This window comes from Octopus bimaculoides, chromosome 6 (genome assembly GCF_046866305.1).
Source record: "Octopus bimaculoides isolate indiv1 chromosome 6, ASM4686630v1, whole genome shotgun sequence".
NCBI classification, from domain to species: Eukaryota; Metazoa; Mollusca; class Cephalopoda; order Octopoda; family Octopodidae; genus Octopus; species Octopus bimaculoides.
Window position 1 is genome coordinate 50,366,976 of NC_142933.1, and position 16,889 is coordinate 50,383,864.

Sequence of the window (16,889 nt, forward strand, 5' to 3'; positions counted from 1 at the left end):
GCGCAATATTATCCTCATTTCATAGAGCAGAAGAATTTATTTCAGAAATGAAAGGAAAATAAAAGCAATTTTTTAAAGTCCTTTCAAATACTGCAGTTTTCATCAGTTACTATACTCCAAACATTGGGAGGTAGTATCTAATCTTTTAGCTGGTCACCTGTTAAGTTGTTGTTGTAAGTTTACAGAGGCAGACGCAGCTGTGTGCTAAGAAGCTTGCTTCCCAACCACATGGTTCCAGTTTTATTCTTACTGTGTGGCTCCTTAGGTAAGTGTCTTCTATTTTAGTGAGTGGATTTGGTAGACAGAAACTGAAAGAAGCCTGTCGTATATATACATACATATATGTCTATATTTATGTGTGTGTCTTTATGTCTGTGTTTGTCTCTTCACTATTGCTTGACAACTGATGTTGGTGTGTTTATGTCTCCACAACTTAGTAGCTTGGCAAAAGAGATTGATAAAATAAGTACTAGGCTTACAAAGAATAAATCCTGGGGTTGATTTCTTTGACTAAAAAACCCTTCAAGGCAGTGCCCCAGCATGGCTGCAGTAAAGTGACTGAAACAAGTAAAAGAAAAAAAGAAAAGAAGGCACTATACTTTGCCTGAGAGTGACTTAACCCTTTTGTTAGTATATTTCTGTTGACATGTACTGCCTTTGTTTTAGTTAATTTTTAAAATAATGAATGAACTTGATAAAATAATTTTCTCATTATTAAGCTGGTATCTGGAACAAATTAACATAGAATTTTGATTGAAGATTATTATTTAGATCACTTTACACCAGTAAGTTTGTTTCGTAGAACCAGGGAAGGTCTCAGGCGGGATGGTATCAAAAGGGCTAAAGATAGTCATAGTAAAAGGTAACTAAATTTTTCCATAATGTTTAGTTTATTTATAGTCAAGTCCCTCCATTAAAATAAGTTGCACTCATATCACTTCATTAATTACAATAAAATAACTTTTAATATATTTTATATTACAAGCTAATTTTAATACCTTAATTACTACTGTGTGTGAATGATTATAAGAGTCAGTATTATTACGACCTCAATGACATTCTAATGTTGTAGTTAACAGTATTAACCAACTTAAATTTGCTTGTAGCTATAGTACTAATTTATGCTGAAGGAGCTTACTTATCTTAATAGTTAGAAGAGTAAAAATTATAAACTCTTAATCCCTTTAGGTCATAAGTTCAAAAACTATCTTAGACTGTAAATTGTGTTTTGCAGTAAGATACATCACTCTGGTTGGACCAAATAAAACGTAGTGAAAGACAAAACTACAAAATAGATTTTAAAATATATTTTCTAATCATTATAAAGTCAGTTTGCTGTGCTTGCTTCTTTCAGCTTTGATACCTAAATACAGTTCATGACTTCATATCGGCTGTAAACATTTTATTCTTGGCTTTATAATTCTGCATTAACTCCTGGCTTTATATTAACTCAAATTAATGATCTTGAAAACAGATAGTAGTTTCCTATAAAATGGGAAATTATGTGTAAGTAACCATAGTTAGGATAGCTGGTTTAAGCTAAAATTAGTCTGCTTTCAAATTTTCAATCACTGTAGAATATCATCAGGTCATGATATACTTGCTATGTGCTTTTAAGTTTGGCTTAACACTATTAACAATCTATCTGCATGATGAAGATTTGACAAACATAATGGAAGAGAGATGATTCACAACTCACAACATTTATGAGCTTAGAACCAACAGCACACAGCAGGTTTAGTGTAAACTTCTGTAATTCATGATAACCTGTTTTCAATCATGTTCTCTTGGAGCAAGTCTGTTGCATTTACATAAAAAATTACATTATATGGTATGCAGTAAAAAGTATAAGAAATTGGTCTCCTATTTGCTTAGCTCCTTGCCATAACTTTTTCTTCAGGATGTACATAAAAATTAATGTTTTCTTTTTGCTGTCAGCCTTATTTTTATTAAATCTATAGAGACAAATTGACATATATGTAATATTACAAGCTACTGTTCTCAATGTTATGAGCTTAAATACAAGGTTGACTTCGATATTTTTCCTTCTAGAGATGATAAAATAATACTAAGTTGACTTTGTATTTAAATAAAAAGACTATAGCGTTAATAATGCTTAAATGGTTACATAACATGATTAATGGTGGTGACATAACATAGAATCAAATAAGAGAAAGGCTTTCATTTGTCAACCACTTTATAGAGTACACAGGAGTCAGAGGAAGTAAAATTCTGCTAAAAAAATACCACTATGTTATTATAATATCATCAGCATTAAATTATGTCATTATGTCAACCATTGTGATATCATTTTTGTTTTTCATGTTCCACACACACACACACACACACACACTTGTTCCAGTCATTAGACTGCCACCATGCTGGGGCACTGGCCTTGAATAATTCTTAGTGGAATGTATTGACACCAGTACTTATTTCTTTCTAAGCCTGATACTTATTCTATTGGTCTCTCTTTTGCCAAACCGCTAAGTTGAGAGGACATAAACACACCAATACCAGTTGTCAAGTGGTGGTGGGAGGGGGGTGACAAACTCAAGCGCAAAGACACACACACACAAATATATATATACGATGGGCTTCTTTCAGTTTCTGTCAACCTAACCTACTCACAAGGCTTTGATTGACCTGAGGCTATAGTAGAGGACACTTGCCCAAGCTACCTTGCAATGGGACTGAACCTGGAACCATGTGGTTGGGAAGCAAGCTTCTTACTACACAGCCATGTCTGCATCTGTATATATATGTTTAAGTATATATCTTGTATCTTTTACTTGTTTCAGTCATTAGACTACAACCATGCTGGAGCACTGCCTAGAAGAATTTTAGTTGAATGAACCAACCCCAGTTCTTATTATTTTAAGCCTGGTACTTATTCTATTTCTCTCTTTGCTGAACCGCTAAGTTATGGGCACAAACGCAGACACAAAGAGACACACATCTCTCTATATATATTTATGTATACGACAGGTTTCTTTCAGTTTCTGTCTATGAAATCCATTCACAAGGCTTTGATTGACCCAAGGCTATGATAGGAGACACTTGCCCAAGGTACCACATTGTGGGACTGACTCTGGAGCCATGCGGTTGGGAAACACACACATACACACACACACACATGTAAAAAACACTCCTTCCCGAGTCACATAGACTGGTTTCCCAGTTTCTATGGCATATATATTCCCCACCTGGACGGGATGCTGGTTTGTCACGGTTACTCATTTTTGGCAGCCAAGTGGATGGAACAACGTGAAATGAAGTGTCTTGCTCAAGAACACAATGTGTTGCCTGGTCTAGGAATCAAAACCACAATCTTATGATCATGAGTCTAACACCCTAACCACTTAGCCACATACCTCCACTATACTCACAAGGTGGCCCCGCCTGTCCAGAATACTGTTTTATTTATTTTATTGTATTTGATATTATTTTATACTAAGACAGTTATTTTTCATTTTTATTTATTGAAAATTTACACCTATTTTCGGCCCAACCTGCATGTATTAGGTTGTCAAGAAAGTTCTTGTGGAATTTTTAATTTTGGTTTTAAATGATGTATTTTCAAATTAATTTTTGTTAAATTACTTTAACTTTTTATATCATTTTAAAGCCCATTTTTCGCTCTATCTAATCGTGTTACTCGTTTTCTTTTTGAATAATTAGGCCATTTTTTCTAGAACGTTGAATACAACATGGACAAAAAGCAAATTTGTACAATTATCTTATTCCAGTTCAAGCTAGGCTGAAAAGCTGCTGAAGCAGCTTGCGATATCAACGATGCGTTTGTCCCAGGAACCACTAATGAATGTACAGCACAATGGTGATTCAAGAAATTTTGTAGCATTGATGAGAGTCTTCAAGATGATAAGCGTAGTGGTTGGCCATCAGATGTTGACAACAATCAACTAAGAGCCTTAGTCAAAGCCAATCCACGCACAACTGTTCAAGAGCTTGCTTCTGAATTAGACGTAACATATACAACAATTTCCAACCACTTGAAAGAGATTGGAAAAACAAAAATGCTTGAGAAATGGGTGTTGCACGAATCGAATAACAACTAAAAAAAAGCGCCATTTTAAAGTGTCGCCTTCCCTTCTTATGTTACAAGAATGACCTGTTACTCGACCGGATTGTGACTTACGATGAAAAGTGGATTCTTTACGACAACCGGCAATGCTCAGCTCAGTGGTTGGACACTGATGAAGCTCCACGGCACTTCCCAAAGCCAAAGTTGCACCAAAAGAAGGTCCTGGTGACTGTTTGGTGGTCTGTGGTCGGTCTCATCCATCACAGCTTTTTGGATCCAGGCAAAACCATTACGGTGGAGAAGTACTGTCAGCAAACGGATGAAATGCATAAAAAACTCCACAACAACAGCCAGCATTGGTTAATAGAAAAAGACCAATTCTTCTCCACGACAACGCTTGGCCGCACATCGCACAACTGACCCTGCAGGCATTGAACGAATTGGGCTACGAAACTCTGCCTCATCCGCCATACTAACCAGACCTCTCGCCCACCGACTACCACTTTTTCAAGCATCTCAACAACTTCCTGCATGAGAAATGCTTCAAAAACCAAGACAATGCCAAACATGCCTTCAATGACTTCATTGCCACCAGAATGCAGGATTTTTATGCTACTAGCATAAATAAACTTGTTTCGCGTTGCAAAAATGTGTTGATTCTGATGGTGTTTATTTTGATTAATAAAGTTTTGTTTGAGCTGAGATATGTGCATCTGAATTTAAAGGTTAAAAACTGCAAGAACTTTCTTGAAAACCTAATATATATGTGTTTTTCATTGCTTTACATACATGTTGCATTAAAAAAAAAATTATTCTATAAAATTTGCACCATCCCCATTGCCAGCATTGAAGCTATGGCTGAACACTTTTTTTTGTGCTAAGTGCTTGCCTTGTGGAATTGAACCCAGAATCATATAGTTGCAAAGCAAACTTCTTTAACCACCTAGCCATATCTGCTTAGTTTTTACCCCTTGAAACATTATATGCCTTTCCTCCCAAGCACATATGATTTATTGGACAAACTTTCACTCACATACTACTGTGCTGCTGGTACTCTCTTTCTTCATCTCTACTGCAAGGCATCTTTTTTCTGCCCTTCAGTACTACTCAGTTGAGGGGGACTTGTCTTGTAAGTTACTTGGTAACTTCACTACTGCTGTTGGCATTAGGAAGAGCATCCAGCCATAGAAACCATGCCAATGCAGACAGCAGAGCTTGGTGCAGTCTTCTGACTTTCCTGTTCCTGTCGAACTGTTCAATTCATGCCAGTAATGAAAACAGACATTAAATTACGTTAATGGTGATGACTGGAGGTGTTAAGCAGTTGTAAATTACCTTTACAGCTGAATGAATTGATATTGTTGTAAGTTTTGCGATAGGAAGATATGAACTTACTGCAGCAATCGAATGCAACACTCATCATTTATATAGGTAGTATCTCTGCTACAGGGAGCTGTATCTCTTTATCATGTATCTATTCTATAACCAGTCAAGTGAGAATATAAACTTTGACTTTCTGACTGCGAGGTGTTATTCTGTTGACTCAGCTAGGTGTGAATATTATCATCATTATCATTTCAGTTGTTATTGTTATTATCATTTAGTACAATAATAATGTAATTGAGGCGCAGCATGGGTGTGTGGTAAGAAGTTTACTTCCTAACCACATGGTCACAAGTTCAATTCCACTGTGTGACATTTTGGGCAAGTGACTTCTACTATAGCTCTGGGCCAACCAAAGCCTTGTAAGTAGATTTGGTAGAGGGAAACTGAAAGAAGCCCATCATATATATATTATATATACATACATACATATATATGCACATATATATGCATATATAGGTACAGGACATCACCAACTGTAAGCAACAAGTATGAAAACAAACGCATTAAATATGCAAACAATGAGAGGAAAAGATGGAAAACAGGACAGGTAACACAAAGAACAACCCTTCATCAGATGTTGGCTATCTATCTCATTTTGAGCATTCAATGACGATATGAATCTTTGAAGACAGTTGCTCCCATAAATTCCAAAATAAAATTTTGGATTTATGGAGGGTCAAAGTTGGGGAAAAAACAGGACAGTGGAGACATACAAGGAAACCGAATGAAAACAGACATGGAGGGTTGTTAGACCAGAACGAGGGGAAAATAGTGAATGCTGGGAGAAATATTTTCTTTGAAAAGAGAAAAGATAGAAGAGAGAGACAGAAGATGTCCAATCCCTAGAACGTCATGCTGGAAAAGAAAGATGGATGATAGTCACATGTGAGCAATGAGAGAAAAAAGAGAGAGAGAGAAAAAAAGAGAAAGAAAGACAGACAGACAGAAAACTGAAGGGGAGAAAAAGGGAATTAGAAGAGGATGGGGAGAAAATAGTATAGAGTCGCATCAAAAAGGTTAAGATAAACTTATATATATATATATACACACACACATACATACACATACACACGTGTGTCCCTCACCACTGCTTGACAACCATTGTTGCTTTGTTTACACCCCTATAATTTACCAGTTTGGCAAAAGAGATTGATAGAATAGGTACCAGATTAAAAAAATAAGTCCTGGGTTGATTCATTTAACTAGAAACTCTTCAAGGTGGTGTCCCAGCATGGCCTCAGTCTAATGACTTGAACAAATAAAAAGTAAAAGAAAGATAATCTTAATATCCAATAGTATCCATACCAAATAATGATGATGGTGATTATTTTGTTGTTCATAATGTTGATGTTGGTTATAGTGATAATTCAGACACCTTTTGTTTTTATTTTGATAGATATTGGTTGGAAAATCACCATAGGGTGTAAGTAGTAACTTGTCAAGTGTACAAACTTGTTAGGATTTTGTAACACTATCCTGCAACAACTAGTTATAAATAGCAGCAGTAGAACTCAATAACAGTTCTTTGATCCACTGTACCATGAAAGATATTTCTGGATTATCAATTTAGTTTGGCAACAGCTATATGTATGGACTTTGTTATGATTACTTTCATCTTAGATTTTTGTAATCTTGATATCTTGATCATATTTATGATTATAGCAAACTGAATAACTTCTATTTTTATATTTGTGCTTACATGTGCTCACATTTATGTGTTTCCTGAACTTTTGAATACAAATAATATGAATAATAATTTGGGGATTTGATGTAGAAGCAAAGTGAGTGAGTGGGTAAAGATATTGTAAATGTTAATGTCTTCTAAGCTATAAAGGAATTGTTGTTTTGTCCCAGCTCTGTCTAAGTCAAAAAAGACTCTTCATCATTTAATATTCGTTTTCCTTTAGTGGAGGCTCATGGCTTAGTGGTTAGGATGTTATACTCATGATTGTAAGATTGTGGTTTCGATTCCGGGACCAGGCGATACATTGTGTTTTTGAGCAAAACACTTAACTTCATGTTGCTTCAGTTCACTCAGCTGTAGAAATGAACACCACTAGTGGAGGTGCATTGCTTAGTGGTTAGGGATTCATGACTATAAGATTATGGTTTTGATCCCTGGACTGGGTGATCCATTGTGTTCTTCAGCAAAACATTTAATTTCATGTTGCTTCAGTCCACTCAACTATAGAAATGAGTTTAGCCTGGAGAGGGATGGGCTCTGCCAGGCTTTCTCGCCCTAGATACACTGCATGCTGCAGTACTCCAATGACTCCGAAGGGATTAAGGGACTAGTCAATTGTCAATTTCCATGCAGGTATGGGTTGGACGGTTCGACAGGAGCTGGCTAGGCAGAAGACTGCAATATGTTTCATTGTTTGTTTTGGCATGATTTATACAGCTGGATACCCTTCCTGACACTAACCACCCCACAAATTAGACAGTACTTTTTACATGGCACCAACGCTGGCAAGGTCTGTCTTTGAATGGTTTTTGCAGCTGGATACCCTTCCAAATGCCAACCACTTCACAGTGTAAAGTGGATGTTTTTTTTATATGCACCAACACTGCTGGGGTCACTGAGTAACTTGCAAGACAAAGATCCTTTGAGAGGAGGTGGCCTTGTGCCAGATGACCATCCTGCCTTCATTTTCAAACTTATCTAGAACTACATTATCCAATGTCTTTTTCTCTCTCTTTCTGTTTTTTTTTTGTTTTTTGAAGATATTAGAGAGTGTGATTTAACAGATTTGTGTAGCATAATCATAAATCTTATACAATTCACTTTTCATTTTTCATGTGCGCTCAGATAAAATCCACATAGGTATATATTGTGGGTATGATATAGGACGTTCACTAGTCAATCTGTGAAAGAGACATTGTTACCCCTACTTTCTGGAAACTTGAGGCAACCTTGAGCAAGTTTCAACAGACTCTCTTGCTTCCTATGCCAGAGGTATAGTGAAGTCCAGTGTAGCAAAATGGAGGAGAGTGGGTTATGTGCATTCAGTGATTGTGATGGTAGATAGCTGCTGCAGCAGTTTTCTATTGCTAACATTTTGCCTAAGGTATCTCACTCTCTGTTGGGAATTGGCACATCTCAATATCAACATTGTCACTCTGAGTGACTAACTGATGATGAACAGCTGAAGAAACAGGACAGCGGATTATGTCTTCTTTTGGAAGGGAGAAAAAAATATCAAGTAAGTGGTGTTTACAAAGTTTAGGATTTGTAATGACTTTTGTGATAGTCATCAGTACATATGATCCCATAATGAATACAGACATAGAAGTTAAAAAGGAATTTTATACTCATTTAGATTGTGTTCTATTTAGACTACCAAAACAATACAAAACCATCTTACTGGGCAATTTCAGCGCCAGAGTTGGCAAACATTCAAACCTCTGAAACAATGCAGCTGGAAAAGAAAGCAAAAGGAGGGCTAACTCAAATGGCAATCTGTTTCCAACTAAATGTGAAACGTATAATTTAGTAATTACCAACTCATTATTCCAACAAGAAACATGTACAAGGGTTTCTGACAACATCTGTGATTAAATCACTAGTATATGATTAATTATATTATCATGCAGTTCCACAATCACAAGGATCTGTATATAGTGAGTTACAATAGAAGCTGATGCTTGCTGGACAGACTATCACATGATTTAACACGACAATTCAAATTGCTCCAAGGAAATGTTGACAGCAGAAACATTGCCTGTAGAAAATCAATACTAAGTTTCTCAGTGTCTAGATGAAAAACTGTCTTGCAGCAGTGTGGAATATTGCACATAGGTTGTTCTCTAAAGGCAGATGTATCTGCAGGTTGTCAGGAGGCCTTGAGTTTTATGACAGAAAATAGCAAGACTGGTTTGACAAAAAAAAAATACTTGCATTAAGTAGCTGATTGACAGAAAGAATACAGCTTTTTATGTCTACCAAAATGGCAAAACTAATTAGCATAAATGATTAAGAATCTCACTTTACAATCATGAAGCCTTGGGTTTGATTCCATTGCATGGAATCTTAGCTCAGGTTGACTCAGTCCTTGCCAGTAAAGTTGGGTTGGTAGAAATTACAAGGAAGCCTGTTGTACATACTGTACTTGTAATCCAAAACTTCACAATTGTCACATAATCAATCTGAGAATTCTGTGGAATACTCAGTTACTTGTGTGTTAGTTTAACAAATAGATAATTCAGCTTATATGCTTATTGTTTATATGCTCTGACAGATGCCCTGTTGTCTTGAGCAAGAAACCAGGATAATGCTAGTGAGAGAATATTGAGTCTGAGACTGGTCAGTTGTCTGACACTATATTTAGCTTTCTGTAGTTATCTTTTACTTGTTTCAGTCATTAGATTTTGGTTTGGGTACCACCTTTAAGAATTGTTAGTCAAATGAATCTACTACAGTACTTAATTTTTTTTTATGCCTGGTACTTATTTTATTGGTCTCTTTTGCTGAAGTTACGGGAGCATAAGCACACCAACATCGGTTGTCAATTGTTAGTGGGGGACAAACAAGGACACACAAACACGCAACAGGCTTCTTTCAGTTTTCACCTGCCCAATCTACTCAAGTCTTTGGTCAGCGCAAGGCTATAGTAGAAGATGCTTGCCAAGGTGCTACACAGTGGAACTGAACCTAGAATCATGTGGTTGTGAAGCAAGCTTCTTATCACACAGTCACGCCTGTACCTAATCTTATTTTTTTAGGCTTTCAGTATTATTAAATAATGAATCTCAAATTTTATTTCTGCTGAAGAATAGTCATTCTATCATGTCTACCCATCATCAACTCAATTCCTTTAGATTTATCCTCAGAAATATCTCTTCAAAACTGAATATCTGTAATATATTATACTTTGCCCAAAAATTCTGATGCCCAAATTTAATTCAGGGCAACTTCAGCTAAATCAAATCCACTCATAACATTGCATGCCATTTACGCGTCACTAAAAAAAAAAAAAAAAAAAAAAAAAAAAAAAGTATTACAAATCAGTATTCCCTCAAGTAGCTTTAAATATGATACCCAAATATCGACAGCTTTACAACAGTGGAATTATAGAATAGTTTGTTTTGAGAGAGAATGATTTGGTGTCAAAATGCTGAGAAACTGTTAAAGTGGTCACCAACAACAACACTTTACAATAAAGTGAAACTGCACTTGGGGTTAATAAAAGTTCCAACACCTAGTGTCCCTGCAGTTTGTCTATTGATTTTTTGGTTTGTGGTGCCCCAGCATGGCCTCATTCAAATTATTGAAACATGTGAAAGAATAAAATCAATTGTTTCATTGTTATTGTGAGAATGAGTCTTGGAGCCATGGGTCAAAAAATATTGTGGAGTTCCTAAGAATATTATTTAGCCATTGGCATAGTAATTAGTCTGTAACTCCTATGTTACACAATTACAAATATATCCATTTCATATTTTGAATACAGTAATATTTGGAAATCACTTTTCTTCAAGTATAAGATTCCTGTAGTTATATGCAAAGTAAAGTCAATAAATTGATTACAACTTTCATGGAACTGCTGTTGTAGGAATCAGTTATTAAGTTGTTTGGTTTATCTCAAATCTCTATAAATGGAGGTGTATGATTTGAAAGATTCTTTTGAAAAGCCCTTCACATAAGTCATTAACGAGTCACTTAACAAACATATCTTGCTCTATTCTTTTTCAACTCTTCTGATATATTCTATAAGTTGTTGTTGTTGGCACTCCGTCGCTTACGGCGTTGAGGGTTCCAGTTGATCCAATCAACGGAACAGCCTGCTCGTGAAATTAACGTGCAAGTGGCTGAGCACTCCACAGACACGTGTACCCTTAACGTAGTTCTCGGGGAGATTCAGCGTGATACAGTGTGACAAGGCTGGCCCTTAGAAATACAGGTACAACAGACACAGGAAGAAAGAGTGAGAGAAAGTTGTGGTGAAAGAGTACAGCAGGGTTCGCCACCATCCCCCGACGGAGCCTCGTGGAGCTTTAGGTGTTTTTCGCTCAATAAACACTCACAACGCCCGGTCTGGGAATCGAAACCGCGATCCTATGACTGCAAGTCCGCTGCCCTAACCACTGGGCCATTGCGCCTCCACATTCAATAAGTAAACCAGTGCATACAAGCTATGCATTTTGGCTGTAAAAAGCAGACAACTAAAACTCGTTTGGTTGGTTTGCACTGCCAAGGCTGTATGTATTTGCATGGATTGCTTGCAAAAATGAAGGATATTTGAATTAGATAATACAAGCCAAAATATATTTCTCCTGCTGTTTTTTTATCATTATCTCTGGTCAGATGTTCATGCACCATATTTTTAAGATGATTCTTACATTTTCTTGCTGTGTTTGTTATCACTTTGGTAATCTTATTTGAAACCTGTCTACCTTTAATCTATGCATACCTACTGTTAGTTGAATATGTAGCATGCATTACAATCACTTTTATTTCTATAACTGCCTGAAACAAGTGCAGGCAAAACACCTTGTCGTATTCAGCTATGACTGAGGATAGTCATTGTTTACATTCTGAGTTAAAAGTCACACCAGGTTGATAAAATACCTATCAAGTTCTCAACTTGATTCACTCCTGAATTTTGTTGCTTTGTACTTCTGGTTGGGGTGAAAAAAAAAAAAAAAAGAATGGTTCTATTTTTTCAGTTTACATAGGTTAAGAAGGCATGCTTTGCATGCATGTGGTTTCAGGTTCAGTCCCACTTTGTGACACTTTGAGAAAGTGTTTTGTAATATAGTTTCAGGCTGACCAATTGCCTTGTGAGTGAATTTGTTAGATGGAAACTGTGTGGAAGCCCATTATCATCATCATCATCATCATCATCGTTTAACGTCCGCTTTCCATGCTAGCATGGATTGGACGATTTGACTGAGGACTGGTGAACCAGATGGCTACACCAGGCTCCAATCTGATTTGGCAGAGTTTATACACACACACACACACACACACACACACACACACACACGTGTGTGTTCCTTACCATGGCTTAACAACTGGTGTTGATCTGTTTACATCTCTAGTGGTCCAACAAAAACAACTGATAGAATTAGTATTAGACTTTAAAATAAGTAGTGGAGTTGCTTTGTTTGACTAAACCCTTCAAGATGTTGCCTTAGTGTTGTCACAGTTCAGTGGCTAAAACAAGTAAAAGACTACAGAGAAAAGCTTATATATTTGGAAGATCTCAGACTTTTATCACTTTTCTTAAACAAAGGGTCATAATTGTTTCTATTACGATAGTTGATAAGTAGCAATGTAGATTTTAATGCTTCATAGTATCTAGTAGCTCTCTTCTCTAACCTCCTCTTGTGAAATTGACCTTGTACTCACTATAAGAGTTGTGAAGTACAACAATGTTGTTGTTGGTTCTCTATGATATACTAATATACACTGAAAAATAACCACCCTGTTATTGGCATAAAAGATGAACGGTTCAACAGTCTTAATCTGATTGATGTATCATGTTCTATCTGTCAAAAAATGAAGGTGAAAACTCCTAAAGATAACAAAATTCTGGAAATAGAAACAGGAATTGTAACTGTGGATATAAGAGTCTTAGAAACATTTAGAAAAATATGAAATATAAACTAAATCTGAAGCCCCTCCTCTCAGGCTTTTCAGAGATGAAACCTCAAAATTGCATTCTAAGGTATATTATTAGGTAAACCTTTATTAAATACTAATGTTTATGATTATGAAGAAGAAGAAAATGATGACAATGATTGTTGTTATTGCCTCATGGGTGGATGTTATCTATCTTGTCTTTACTAAAGTCTTCAATTTTGTATCACAAACAACTTATGGCAAAACTCTCTGCAATGGGTGTGAGAGATGATCTTTATAATTGGTTGAAGTCCTTTGTTCTTTGCTGAAAAGAGGTAGTCATAGTTCTAGGACTGCATTCTGCATCCTATGAAATTACAGCTGATGTACCACAGAGATCTGTTTGTAGACCCCTGTTGTTTGTTGCATATATTAATGACAGAGATGCCAACTTGAAGAATTTTAGTGTTGAAGTAAACAGATGACTTCAAGCTGTACCTCAAGATAAAAAGAACAGATCCTATATGTTGTATATCTTTCCTGCTATCAGACTTGGACACAATGCAACAATTACTGACAGACAACTCAAGCTGGCCGTGGACAAGTGCACTACCATGCATTTTGGGAGTTAAAACCCAACTTTTACATACTCCCTTTACTACACACATCTTAAGAAGTCTGCTAGTGAACATGATCTGGGCATTAACTGTCAACAGTGATTTGCATTGGACAAACCACATTTGTAAAATTGTCAAGAAGGTCAAGGGTGTCTTAGATCTTTGTAAGCCATTCTCCAGGTATCTGTGGCATGTCTTGCTCATCATATCAATCTTCTGGAAACTGTTCAAAAATGTGCAACCAGAAGAATATCTTCCATCAGGCATCTACCATGCTGTGAACATCTTACTTCCCTGGGCATGGACACATTAAAGCTCTGACATCTAGTAGCTGACTTGATAAACACCCACAAGATTATCCATCATCTTTCCAACAACAACCTTGGGTACCATTTTGAATTCCATATGTCTAACACTTGTGGACATGTTTACAAAATTCAAAAACAACACAGCACCCATGACTTTCAGAAACATCTTTTAATGCTCAGTGTTGCTGAAGCATGGAATAAATTACTTGCATCAGTTGTTAACTGTCAGGACACTACATCCTTCAAAACTTCCATGCTTCCTGAAATTCACCAACAGTACAGTTGATGTGTCCCCCACTTTTTAAAATGCTTTTCTGTTTACTTTCTGTGCATTATTCTATGTACTCTACGTGCACTTTTGGCTACTGTTTCCGATGAGTTGTGCACCTGAGCACTGTGTACAATAAATTCATTATTATATTTAGATGCTGTGTGGGATCTTAGTTAAAGACTCACTTGGGTCAGTAAAATTAGTCTTAATAATAGACTGGAGCCATACCAAATCAACCATCTTCTCTCCTTTTCATAGGCAGACCTAAAAGAGACATGCTTATTTTCTTACAGAGTATACACATTGCATTTACTATTTCTATATATGCTGTTAATAACTATTAATGTTGCTGTTGCTTGTAGGGAGCTTCCTTGCTTTCATTCAACCTACTAGAAATAGTAACTGAATCTCTCTCAGATGACACTCTGCTGTTGAATAATGTTGCCTTAGATACACTAATACTGGAAAAAATTAGGATCGTCATCATTAGACTGCCTTTGATTGTTGTTCTACTTGATCATTGATGATTTGAGACAAAATGACAACTACTCTTGCATGTCTTTTTAAAGGGATCAAAGGTCAAGTTTTATAACCCTCTGAATCAGTGATCAGCACTGAAGACTTCATTATAATGCAATGGTTTCCTGTTATCTTCTTCAAATCAATCAGAGGAAGATTTGCTCTTACCACTGCAAACTAACAAAAATACTCTGTTTTTGCTAAGTCTGCTCAGTGAAAGCTGATCCAGTGTCAAACGATAGTATCAACACTTTTGTGGTTGTGTTATTTAGCTTCAGCTCAATCCTGACTGAGTCAGGCTATGATCAAAGCCATGATCATTCCATCTTTTTTGGAGTGGGGGTGGGGTGGGAGTGAAGGGGAGTCTAGAGTGATTGGTTTATCTATACATTATCTTTTAAGATGGACTATGATTTGAAGGAAATTTGGTTGCTGTGCGTTGTTGGTTGGGTGACGATATAGAGGTTTCATTATTGACTTATCAAAACTTCTGTTGTCTATAGTGACAAATCATATCTCTACATGTTGCCTGTTTACTGCTAGATAGAAAACAACCAATAAGGAGGAATGTGATTGATTATGTTGATCTAATGTTGATTAAGGTTTTTAAGCTAACAGCAGATAACAAATAAAGGTTAATTGGATGGATGAACTGAAAAGCTTATCTATTGTGAATGTGATCATTTCTTTTTTGGTTAGTCTAAAGTGTCAAACAGTGTTAGGATTTTCTAATACACTTCAGATGGACAATGATTATAACATTTACTGGTATGAACGATCTCTCGGTAAGTTTTTTTTCATCTCCTCCTTTCTGCTTCGAAATTAGAAGTAATGTGATGTGTGGTTAAGAAGCTTACTCTGTAACCTGTGAGTGTTAGGTTCAGTCCCACTGCACAGCACCTTGAGCAAATGTCATCTACTGTTGCCCCACTCCCCAGGTTGACCAATGCCTTCTGATTGAATTTGGTAGATGTATGTGTTTGTGTTTGTGTCCCCACTACCATTTGACAGTTGGTATTATTTTGTTTACATCCCTGTAACTTAACAGTTTGGCGAAAGATACTGATAAAATATATACCAGACTTTAAAAATTTAATTCTGGAGTTGATTTGCTTGACTAATCCCTTCAAGGCATTGCATCAGCATAGCTGCAGTACAATGACTGAAACAAGAAAAAATAAAGATAGGCATTAAGCATGAATGTCTTTTTATGGTTTATTCAGAGGAGAAATGTTAGTGCCTATGACCCTTTTGGAGGCCATTGGGACTGATGGGAGTTGCTCTAAGATTGGATCCTGGTCTAAATGCTTGCAACAGAATGGACTCTGCTAAATGCACCCAAGGGCCAAATGTTAAACCAGGTGATAGATTAAGTCTACTGTGTCAAAACTAAGATACTTTCCTGATGGTCTTCTACGTAGCTCTGTCTACCATATTTCAATTATGGGTCATTGATAGAAAACACTTTTCAAAGATGTTTTACAAAGGGATTGAACTCATAACCACATTGTTGTGAACTTCTAAACCATTGCAACTTGAATGATTTTTTTCTTTTAATGGAGCAGGCATGGTTGAAAGGTTAAGAAATTTGCTTTGCTCCCACTGCATGGCATATTGTGCAAATGTCTTCAATTATATATAGCTTTGTATCAATCCAATCCTTGTGAGTGATATTGGGTATATGGAAACTGTATATATGATGCAATAGGCCAGTTTTGTTACACTCTGTGTCATGCTAATTCTGCCTGAGAATTACATTAAGGATACATAGGCCTGTGGAATACTTGGTCACTTAAATGCTAATGCAAGTAAGTAGTTCAACTGATTGAAGAACTGGAACACTCATTGTCAAAGCCATTGGAGGATCTGTTAAGACATGATTATTAACTTGGAAATAAGAGTTCAAACTACACTTAATTCTCTTAGTAGTTTCTTTTCACTGTTAATTTTTACTCATTTACTAGCTAGAAGATGAAATTTTAGAAATATTACTTCATTTGTGTCTAATATCTATAGTTAAAATTTCATCAGCAACAAAAATATATGAATTTTCATGGGTGTTAATAGCCCTTATGCATAGAATATAATTTCCAAATTTCATCAAGATCCATTCAATACTTTTGACCTAGTTTTGGCTCATTAAAAAAATGACTAAAATTTGGAAATTAAGGCCTCCATT

The 16,889-nt window shown here is 36.2% G+C and overlaps 1 protein-coding gene across 5 annotated transcripts in view; it reads left to right on the forward strand.

Moving 5' to 3' along the window:
* LOC106881081 (pleckstrin homology domain-containing family F member 2) overlaps nucleotides 1-16,889 on the forward strand; it is a 222,872-nt gene that overhangs the window by 23,226 nt on the left and 182,757 nt on the right. Inside the window, exon 3 of one of the 5 annotated variants that reach the window (XM_089353855.1) lies at nucleotides 3,682-15,495. The exons of 3 other annotated variants lie outside the window; for them this stretch is intronic. In XM_089353855.1, coding sequence (XP_089209981.1) covers nucleotides 15,354-15,495 — 142 coding nt within the window. In that variant the 5' untranslated portion in view covers nucleotides 3,682-15,353. The remainder of the gene's footprint in view (nucleotides 1-3,681; nucleotides 15,496-16,889) is intronic. One more of the 5 variants, XM_089353856.1, reaches the window with a different exon arrangement.